This window comes from Pan troglodytes, chromosome 7 (genome assembly GCF_028858775.2).
Source record: "Pan troglodytes isolate AG18354 chromosome 7, NHGRI_mPanTro3-v2.0_pri, whole genome shotgun sequence".
NCBI lineage: Eukaryota > Metazoa > Chordata > Mammalia > Primates > Hominidae > Pan > Pan troglodytes.
This window is the reverse complement of record NC_072405.2, coordinates 75,308,826-75,320,499: the sequence shown is the minus strand read 5'-3', so window position 1 is coordinate 75,320,499 and position 11,674 is coordinate 75,308,826. Positions and strand designations below refer to the sequence as shown.

The 11,674-nt window shown below is 41.1% G+C and overlaps 1 protein-coding gene across 1 annotated transcript in view; it reads left to right on the top strand.

Moving 5' to 3' along the window:
• Positions 1 to 53: 53 nt before the first annotated feature.
• VCPIP1 (valosin containing protein interacting protein 1) overlaps positions 54 to 11,674 on the top strand; it is a 36,684-nt gene continuing 25,063 nt past the window's right edge. The window contains exon 1 of the mRNA XM_001161197.6: positions 54 to 3,036. Within this exon, the coding sequence (XP_001161197.1) occupies positions 321 to 3,036 (2,716 nt within the window). The 5' untranslated portion in view covers positions 54 to 320. The remainder of the gene's footprint in view (positions 3,037 to 11,674) is intronic.

Sequence of the window (11,674 nt, the reverse complement as noted above, 5' to 3'; positions counted from 1 at the left end):
AGAGCGGAAGCTGCGCCTGCGCACACTCAATGAGGGCGTGTATGTCTGTGTCTGAGGGAGAGAGAGCGAGAGTGAGTGAGTGTGAGTGCGGGGTGGGGTGGTGGCCGTTACGTTCGGGGCAACGGCTACGGCAGTGGAGAAGTAAGAAGAGAAACAACGTCCGGCGCTTCCGCCTTCGCTTAGGAGGAGGAAGAGCTGGTAGGGAAAGGAAAGTGCTTCGCCCTGGGCCTGGACTGGACCGAGTTGGGTTGGTGGGGGTCTGGGCTATGAGCTTTTGAGGGTCGCCTGGGACGCGGAGCGAGACACGAGAGCCAGGAGCTATGTCTCAGCCGCCGCCGCCGCCGCCTCCGTTGCCGCCGCCACCTCCTCCCCCTGAGGTTCCACAGACTCCGTCGTCCTTGGCGTCGGCGTCGGCGGCTGCTTCGGGGGGGCTTTTGAAGCGGAGAGACCGGAGAATCCTTTCCGGGAGCTGCCCGGATCCGAAGTGCCAGGCGCGTCTGTTTTTCCCGGCCTCCGGTTCTGTCAGCATCGAGTGTACCGAGTGCGGCCAGCGGCACGAGCAGCAACAGCTGCTGGGGGTTGAGGAGGTGACCGACCCGGACGTAGTGCTACACAACCTGCTGCGGAACGCGCTGCTCGGGGTTACGGGGGCACCCAAGAAGAACACGGAACTGGTAAAGGTGATGGGCCTTTCCAACTATCACTGCAAATTGTTGTCGCCCATATTAGCTCGCTATGGAATGGACAAACAGACAGGCCGGGCCAAGCTTCTCCGCGACATGAACCAGGGCGAACTGTTCGATTGCGCCTTACTGGGTGACCGCGCCTTCCTCATAGAACCAGAGCATGTTAACACTGTGGGCTATGGCAAGGACCGCTCCGGAAGCCTCCTGTATTTGCATGACACTCTGGAGGACATTAAGCGGGCCAATAAAAGCCAGGAATGTCTCATTCCAGTGCATGTGGACGGGGATGGACACTGCTTGGTGCATGCTGTGTCTCGGGCTCTAGTAGGCCGAGAGCTCTTCTGGCATGCCTTAAGAGAGAATCTTAAACAGCACTTTCAGCAGCACCTGGCCCGATATCAAGCTCTGTTCCATGACTTCATTGATGCTGCTGAGTGGGAGGACATTATCAATGAGTGTGACCCTCTGTTTGTACCACCTGAGGGTGTTCCCTTGGGCCTGAGGAATATCCACATATTTGGTCTTGCCAATGTGCTACATCGTCCTATTATTCTGTTAGATTCCCTCAGTGGCATGAGAAGCTCTGGTGATTATTCAGCCACCTTTCTACCTGGGCTCATCCCTGCAGAGAAGTGCACTGGGAAAGATGGTCATTTGAACAAACCAATCTGTATTGCATGGAGCAGCTCCGGTAGAAACCATTATATCCCCTTGGTAGGCATAAAAGGGGCTGCTTTGCCCAAACTGCCTATGAATTTGCTTCCTAAAGCATGGGGTGTGCCTCAGGACCTTATTAAAAAGTACATAAAACTTGAAGAGGATGGTGGTTGTGTTATTGGAGGTGACAGAAGTTTGCAAGATAAATACTTACTTAGGCTTGTTGCTGCTATGGAAGAAGTCTTTATGGACAAACATGGTATCCATCCTAGTTTGGTTGCTGATGTCCATCAGTATTTCTACAGAAGGACTGGAGTGATAGGAGTTCAGCCTGAGGAAGTCACAGCAGCTGCTAAAAAAGCAGTAATGGATAATCGCCTTCACAAATGTTTGCTCTGTGGTGCCCTTTCTGAACTTCATGTTCCTCCAGAGTGGTTGGCTCCTGGAGGGAAATTGTATAACCTGGCAAAAAGTACTCATGGACAGCTGAGGACTGACAAAAATTATAGCTTTCCCTTGAACAATTTGGTTTGCTCATATGATTCAGTGAAAGATGTTCTGGTACCAGACTATGGAATGAGTAACCTAACAGCTTGTAATTGGTGCCATGGCACATCTGTGCGAAAGGTCAGAGGAGATGGGTCTATTGTGTATTTGGATGGAGACAGAACTAATTCTAGGTCCACTGGTGGCAAATGTGGTTGTGGATTCAAACACTTTTGGGATGGTAAGGAGTATGACAATCTACCAGAAGCTTTCCCTATTACTTTAGAATGGGGTGGAAGAGTGGTCAGAGAAACAGTATATTGGTTCCAGTATGAAAGTGATTCATCTTTGAATAGTAATGTTTACGATGTTGCAATGAAACTTGTTACCAAGCATTTTCCAGGTGAATTTGGGAGTGAAATCCTAGTTCAGAAAGTTGTCCACACTATATTGCATCAGACTGCCAAAAAGAATCCCGATGATTATACTCCTGTAAATATAGATGGTGCTCACGCCCAAAGAGTTGGAGATGTTCAAGGACAAGAATCAGAGTCTCAGCTCCCAACTAAAATTATTCTTACTGGACAGAAAACAAAAACTTTGCACAAGGAGGAGTTAAACATGAGTAAAACGGAAAGAACTATTCAACAGAATATTACGGAACAGGCTTCTGTAATGCAGAAACGGAAAACAGAGAAGTTAAAACAAGAACAAAAAGGGCAACCCAGGACTGTTTCTCCCAGTACCATTCGTGATGGTCCATCCTCTGCACCTGCTACACCTACCAAGGCTCCCTATTCACCGACAACTTCTAAGGAGAAGAAGATCCGAATCACAACTAATGATGGACGACAGTCCATGGTTACCCTTAAGTCTTCAACAACCTTTTTTGAACTTCAGGAAAGTATAGCCAGAGAATTCAACATTCCTCCATATTTACAGTGTATTCGATACGGGTTTCCTCCTAAAGAGTTAATGCCACCACAGGCAGGAATGGAAAAGGAACCAGTTCCTTTACAGCATGGCGACAGAATTACAATAGAAATTCTAAAAAGTAAAGCTGAAGGTGGTCAGTCTGCTGCAGCACACTCAGCCCACACTGTGAAACAAGAAGATATTGCTGTTACTGGTAAACTGTCATCTAAGGAACTTCAGGAGCAAGCTGAAAAAGAAATGTACTCCTTGTGTCTTTTAGCAACATTAATGGGTAAGATGAATTTAATTCTGATGGTATATCTTAATTGTAAATATAATACACTGAGTTTTCCTCTTATCTTTGGGGAAAAAGAAATCTGTAGCCATTGTAAGTTTTTAATTATATATTTCAGGAGAGAATTATTTTTAGTATTTTGAACAGTTAATGGATAGATGTTAATAGGATTATTGAGTAACTATTAGGAAAATAGAAAGTTAAGGTAGTCCCTCAATAATAGTCAACAGATTATTTAAATATATCTTATTCTTGCAATTGCTTTTTAAAAAACAGACTTGTATTTATTTAAAGCGTTTTAAACTTTTTGGTAGGCTCTATTGATCCTGCCTACCTTGCCCCTTTTTCATTTATTTTTAATTTTTATTTTCCTGTATGTCATGTGATTTGAGCACTTCCTGTTTGATGAATTGCAGTTTCTGGTGTTTATATTCTCACTGCACTCCCACCTAGTAGTCTCTTACATTTCATTTTCTTCCTTTCCCAGTTCATCACATTTTTCTTTCTCATACACTAGGATTTGTATGTAAGTACACTAGGATTTGTATTCAAGTAATTTCACTACTCAAGTCTTTACCATCAATTATAATGAACTATTATAAGTTGTAGTTCATGAGAAACATAAACAGAGATGGATGGTAATGGTGTAAAGAAGTATTTGTTTTTAATCAGCATAAATTAAAGAAAAATATATTAACCAAATGTGTAATTTAAAGTTTTAGATGATTTGGGATACTGTTCAATGGTGTACTTTTTACAGTGTCTATATTTGCTTAGTCTTTGTTTTGAAATAACTTAGTATGCTTTACTAAGTCTTAAAGTATGAAGTAAAATTTAAATGTGTTAGTTACTGGAAGGGTTTTATTTTTGCTGAGATTAAAGCTTTCAACGAGAAAAGTCATCTGGGTTTTGATTCTGTTTTCTGATAGTACTATATGGCAGTGATTTGGGCCTTAATCTACCAAAATGAATACTACTCCTGGCTTATCTGGGGGAGTAGTAAATAGGGGATCTAAAAACCCTGCACAAATTTAGAACCCGGAATTGTTGATTTTAGTTTGCCAGACATAGTAATTGAATTGGGGAGTATGTCAGGAACTGTCCTATGCGCTTTATATATTTCTTTTTTTTTTTTTTTCTTTTTTTTGAGATGGAGTCTTGCTCTGTCTCCAGGCTGGAGTGCAGTGGCGCCATCTCGGCTCACTGCAAACTCCACCTCCCGGGTTCAAGCAATTCTCCTGCCTCAGCCTCCCAAGTAGCTGGGACTACAGGCCCACGCCTCCATGCCCAGCTAATTTTTGTATTTTTAGTAGAGACGGGGTTTCAACTTGTTGACCAGGATGGTCCTGATCTCCTGACCTTGTGATCAAGGTCACTTAAATACGAATGCTAGTGTACTTAAATACAAATCCTAGGTGGCCTGTGACTGTAATCCCAGCTACTCTGGAGGCTGAGGCAGGAGAATCGCTTCAACCCCGGAGTTGGAGGTTGCGGTGAGCCTAGATCGCGCCACGGCACTCCAGCCTGGCGACAGAGCGAGACTCTGTCTCAAAAAAAAAAATAAATAAATGAATAAGTAAATAAATAAAAGACCTTCAATCTCCCAGGTCAAAAACAGGAAAGAGAAGATCTTCCTCAATAGAAGATGGACTCTTGAGAATGTGGCTCTTATCTTTATCCTTGTATGCACAGAACCTGATAATAGTGCTCAGCAGGTAGTATGCACTCTGAAATGTTTTTTAATTGAATTAAATAGATGACATTAACACAGCTAAAGAAAGGCTGTATCTGCAGAAATGGAATGGATGGTCAGTCAGCACTGAACATTGAAAAAAGTGAAAAGCAGAATTCGGCAATGTTCATATACTGCTGTACAAAGGAAAAAGGTACATCATCTGGGGTTCATGAAAATTCTGGTAACTAGAAAGGTAATCTCTGTTGAGGGGTAGGAATATTTGAACAATCCTGACTGTGGCCTGGCTGAAACATCTCCATCCCTTTGCCTGATTTCCATGTTCATCAGGCATCTATTCGTAACACTTATTTAGCTTCCTGATAACAAGTTTTGATGTACAGGTGACAGTGCAGATAAGGACGTGTTCACTTTGAAAGCTGTATTCTCCATTGTAGACTAATAAACGGACATGGGCAGGATTATGATCAGTAGTCTTAAAAATATGATCAGAGCCAGTCATGGTGGCTCATGCTTGTAATCCCAGCACTTTGGGAGGCTGAGGCGGGCAGATCACGAGGTCAGGAGTTCGAGACCATCCTGGCTAAGATGGTGAAACCCTGTTTCTACTAAAAATACAAAAAAAAAATTAGCCGGGTGTGGTGGCAGGAGCCTGTAGTCCCAGCTTGTCAGGAGGCTGAGGCAGGAGAATCTTGTGAACCGGGGAGGCAGAGGTTGCAGTGAGCCGAGATCGTGACACTGCACTCCAGCCTGGGCGACAGAACAAGACTGTATCTCAAAAAAAAAAAAAAAAATCTGATCAGTATGATTATATATAGATTTTTGAGACAGAGTCTCACTCTGTCGCCCAGGCTGGAATGCAGTGGCGCGATTTCAGCTCATTGCAACCTCTGCTACCTGGGTTCAAATGATTCTCCTGCCTCAGCCTCCTGAGTAGCTGGGATTACAGGCATGCGCCACCACACCTGGCTAATTTTTTTTGTATTTTTAGTAGAGACAGGGTTTCACCGTGTTAGCTGGGATGGTCTCAATCTTCTGATCTCATGAACCGCCCGCCTCGGCCTCCCAAAGTGCTGGGATTACAGGCGTGAGTCACTGTGCCTGGTTGATAATATATTTCATAATGAAAATTAATCAAATATAATTCTGGTATATAAATTTCTGAGTTTGGTTGGAGGTTCTTGGACCTGAATATCTGAGAGAACTAGAGTATGGACTGCAATGAGTTCACCAAGATAATGTCTTTCTATTCTGATCCCTTCCCTCTTCATATCCAGCATTTATGCCTGTATAAACCCACAAATTTCTTTAAAACTGCTTCCACTACCAACACAAAATTTCGGTGTAAAAGAGAGCATTGTGTTACTTTTGTAATGATATCACTTGAGATACTTTCTGCTTTAAATTGAAGTATTAAGTGCATAGCCTGTATTATATTAGTCCCTTATAAATCTTAGTTTTCTTCCTCTAGTTCGCTTATGACTGTATTTGAATTATGTAGAAGATTTTTTTTTTGAGACAGAGTCTCGCAGTGTCGCCAGGCTGGAGTGCAGTGGTGCGATCTCGGCTCACTGCAACCTCTGCCTCCTGGGTTCAAGCAATTCTCGTGCCTCAGCCTCCCAAGTAGCTGGGATTACAAGCACATGCCACCACACCCAGCTAATTTTTGTATTTTTAGTAGAGATAGAGTTTCTCCATGTTGGTCAGGCTGGTCTTGAACTCCCGACCTCAGGTGATCCGCCCTCCTCGGCCTCCCAAAGTGCTGGGATTACAGGCATGAGCCACTGCGCCTGGCCGAAGATATTCTTAATTTAAAAAAAAAGATGTTCCTACAAAATTCAGTTTGGGGATAAATACTAACCATATGTAAAGAGTACTGGGGAACTGTTGATGTTTAGATTGGAGAGGGCTAGAAAATGACAGAGCTTGTTTAGAAGATTACAGATTTCAAAGTGCAGAAATTACTTTGTGAATTACCAAATGTGAGCTAAGCTGTGTTATGTTAGTTTAGAATATAGCTCATCAGACTTTATGCTGTTCAAATAGCTGGTTCTTTCTCGTTTAAGTTTAGGCTTAAATACCACCACCCTGTAAGGGTTTGAGAAAACTTTGCTGACCATTCTAAGTAGGTTCCCTCTATCAGTGTACCCTGTTCATGTCCCTCACGGCATCTGTCACAATTTTTAATAATCTTATTTGTTGGTTTAATTATTTGTTTGCCTCCCCCACTATATTATAAAGTCCATCAAGACAGAGACTGAACCCTATTTTCTTCACTAATCAATACCTTATTTCCTAGTTCAGGGCCTGGCACATAGTAGGTACCAAGTAAATGCTTGTTGGATTAATGAATGCAATTATTTCAGCAAAATCAGTGTATACTATGAACTTGTATGTATGTTGAGTGTACAAAGATAAATGAAAGTCAGTGCTTGCCCTCCATTAACTTACCTGCAGGCTTTCAGCTGAAGGAGTTCCATACTTTTTAGCTTTCATCAGCAGATCTCCAGCTTTATTTTCTAAATACATAAAAATTATAAAATCCCCAAATAGGACCAACCCAGCATTTTAGAACTTCTCATTTGATTAAGAATCAAATATATACATGGGGATTGTATATTTTCTTTCTTTTTTTTTCCTGGAGACAGATTGTCGCCCAGCCTGGAGTGCAGTGGTATGATCCCAGCTCACTGCAACCTCTGCTTCCTGGGTCCAAGTGATTCTCAACCTCTCAAGTAGCTGGGACTACAGGTGCGCACCACCACGCCCAGCTAATTTTTTGTATTTTTAGTAGAGATGGGGTTTCGCCACATTGCCCATGCTGGTCTCGAACTCCTGAGCTCAGACAATCCACCGCCTCGGCTTCCCAAAGTGCTAGGATTACAGGCATAAGCCACTGCACCCGGCCTGTATGTTTTCACTAAATAGGCTGACTGCATGATAGCCAGGGACATGAGCTTTTTCTTTCATTTTTAAGTAGGATATTCATTGACTAGATCGTCTATTACTTATATTAATAAAACAATAAGTAGGTGTATTAGTCTTTGGCTTAGTACAAGTCATTCATGGAACCTAGTAACTTTGAATCTTAGGAACTATAAAATGGAATAACAATATTTTACCCATAATATTTTACATTTTTAATCTCTTTTATCCAGACCACAAAGTAATTGAACTTAATTTTTTGCAGACAGTCATCTTCATTATTTATATAATACTTAAAAGACTCTGGCTTTGCAAAATACGTCGTTCAGATTTCTTGTAGACCTGGTGCGGTTGCAGTGAGCCAAGATTGCGCCACTGCACTCCAGTCTGGGCAACAGAGCAACACTCTTTCCAAAAAAAACCAAAAAATTTCTTGTAGATCAGTTATTTGTAGGTTTTCTTTCATGGTAGACAGGATAGGTGGTACATTATCCACCATAAATATTTGGGCTAATTTATTTTTTCTTAGTGTTATATTTCATTAAGTTTCTAGTTTTGTTTGTTTTTTTGTTTTCCTAGAGGTAAGGACAGATTTAGGTGAAGAACAGAATTTGTCAGTTTGGAGTTACTTAAATGAAATTAGGCTACATGACACTTCCTTGCTTTACTACAAAGTGTACCAACCTTTCAGGAGTTGAGAAACTTGTTTCATTTTGATATACTTTCTCTGTTCCTGAAAGAATTGTGTGGCTTTTTAACATATATATATATTTAAAATACACAATATTTTGTAATTTCATAATACCTCTTGATGTTGTAAATGCCTTAGAATTTTCCAGAATCGGCTGGGCGCGGTGGCTCACGCATTTAATCCAGCATTTTGGGAGGCTGAGGCGGGTGGATCATGAGGTCAGGAGTTTGAGACCAGGCTGGCCAAGATGGTGAAACCCTGTCTCTACTAAAAATACAAAAATTAGCCGGGCATGATGGCGCTCGCCTGTAATCCCAGCTACTCAGGAGGTTGAGGCAGGAGAATCACTTGAACCCAGGAGGTGGAGGTTGTAGTGAGCCAAGATCATGCCATTGCACTCCAGCCTGGTGACAGAGTGAGACTCTGTCTCAAAAAAAGAAAAAAGAATTTTCCAGAATCACGCTTGGGACTGAGACACTTATTTTTTAGGTGACAACTGAATATTATTATTGCATCTTTTTTTTTTTCAAATGTTGGGTAAAGGGCAGTTTCAAATCTAGATAGTACTTATGCATATTCTTCTTTATTTTTTTTTTTCCCCCAAGATGGAGCCTTGCTCTGTCGTTCAGGCTGGAGTGCAGTGGTGCAATCTTGGCTCACTGCAACCTCTGTCTCCCACGTTCAAGCGATTCTCCTGCCTCAGCCTCCCGAGTAGCTGGAATTACAGGCGCCTGCCACCACACCTGGCTAATTTTTGTATTTTTAGTAGAGATGGGGTTTCACCATGTTGGCCTGGCTGGTCTCGAACTCCTGACCTCGTGATCCGCCTACCTGGGCCTCCCAAAGTGCTGGGATTACAGGCGTGAGCCACCGTGTCTGGCTGCATATTATTATTCTTTCTATGCCTTCTGATAGCCCTTCTGTTGATTTATATGTAGCATACTTGTAATGGGAGAGCAGTTATAAAGTTGAATAAAAAATAATGCATAGGTGTATCTTAAGATAAATGTATATATTGTAAATGGTGATTTTATATAATTATACTTTGAAAATTAAGTCAAATATTGATGTTATTCCTTTCTAGATAGAAAAGGAAATCTAGATAATAATAGATTCTGTTCCAAGTACTTTGATCACTTTTATTTTAAATATTTTTTCAATTACAATATAATGTTTAAAATTCAAATAATTCAAGTACCTATAAAATATGGTAGTTCTTAACATTTGTACTCCCCAGATAAAATCATTATTAATAAATTGGGATGTGTCCTTTCAGACTCTGTACACATTTAAACACTGTTGAGTTTGTGTGCATGTCTGTGTATGATAAAAATATTCATTAATGCTGCTGGTGACACTAAAGTTGTGTGACTATATACCGTTAAGGGGACTGAATTTCAGGCAAGAAACAGATATGCCTTTTTTATAAACCATTTTGACTATCAATAGGGTAGATAAACTTTTAAACGTGAGGATTACGTCAGGAAGGGTAGAGAGATGCCAACAATTCTTTCAGCAAATGAATACCTTTACCTTTGGAATTCTCTCTAGTTGAAACAGTCCTGTGTTCCTACTTTATATTTGGAACCATTTATTCAAATTATTAAAAAATTTTGAATTGTTTCTTTAAATTTTAAATTTAAATAAACAAGTACTTCATTTTATGGTCATAAATACTTGAGTTCAGAGTTCGTTTTGGGTGTTTCTTTTGGGGCTTTAAAAATACATTTTGGCTGGGCATGGTGGCTTACACTTGTAATCCCAGTACTTTGGGAGGCCGAGATGGACAAATTGTCTAAGATCAGGAGTTTGAGACTAGCCTGGCCAACATGGAGAAACCCTATCTCTACTAGAAATACAAAATTAGCCGGGAGTGGTGGCGCACACCTGTAATCCCAGCTACTTGGGAGGCTGAGGCACGAGAATTGCTTGAACCCAGGAAGTGGAGGTTTCAGTGAACAGAGATTGCGCCACTGCACTTCAGCCTGGGGGACAGAGCAAGATTCTGTCTCAAAAATTAAATAGGCTGGGTGCAGTGGCTCAAGCCTGTAATCCCAGCACTTTGGTAGGCCGAGGGGGCGGATCGCCTGAGGTCAGGGGTTCAAGACCAGCCTGGCCAACATGGTGAAACCCTGTATCTACTAAAAATACAAAAGTTAGTTGGGCATGGTGGTTTGCGCCTGTAGTCCCAGCTACCCAGGAGGCTGAGGCAGGAGAATTGCTGGAACCTGGAAGATAGAGGCTGCAGTGAGCCAAGATCATGCCACTGCACTCCAGCCTGGGCGACAGAGCAAGACTCTGTCTCAAAAATAAATAAATAAATGAATAAACAAATAAAACAAAAATACATTTCATATAGGTATTAGATTTTTAAATTTACTGCTTTGCCTCATAAATTGCAAAGTAAAAAATTCAAATTGCCTTTTTAAATATTTAAAGTTAGAAGGCTAGGCACAGTAGCTCACACCTATAATCCCAGCACTTTGGGAGGCCAAGGCAGGAGGATGGCCTGAGACCAGGCATTCAAGACCAGCTTGGGCAACACAGGGAGACCCTGTCTCTCCAAAAAATAAATAAACTTAGCGGCTGTGGTGGCACACGCCTGTAGTCCTAGCTACTCAGGAAGCTGAGGTGAGAGGGTTGCTTGAGCTCAGGAGATCAAGGCTGCAGTGAACCATGATTGAGCCACTACTTTCCAGCCTGGGTGACAGAGCGAGACCCTATCTCAAAAAATAAATAAATACCTAAAATTTAAAAATTAGAATGGTGACCTCTTAAACTTTTTTTGATGTTGACTTTAAACTTTTAATTCCATAATTTTATTAGAAAAAAATTAGAAAAAATACATTTTAAAAAATGTATTTTAACATATTTTTAAACAATTAAAAGTTATTCACATCAAATAGGAAAAAAATTGGATAAACCAAAAGAAAAAGCGTTCATAGTACCACTGCCGTATATAGCTACTGTTTCAGGTAGTAGATTGAAGGTTATGGGGGGGAAGGATTTGTGGAAGCAAGGCAGTAGTGTAGATTTTTTTTCTACATTTATATATACACAGTACATTGGATAGAAGTATTTTTACTTTTGTAGTATGAAGAAACAGTTGGATTATAAAGCAAAAATAATTGGAGACTAACAAAAATATAAATTAACATAATTGTTAGAGGCTTTTCCAAACTGTTCCTATTCTCTAAAAGTTTGCTTTCGAATAAAATGGTAGAAAAACTATTTCCCTTTTTTTGGCTATTATTTTGTTTTATTAGATTCTCGAAGAGAAAACAAGATTCAGGGAAAAGTCAGTAGCATATAATCATTAGTTGTAT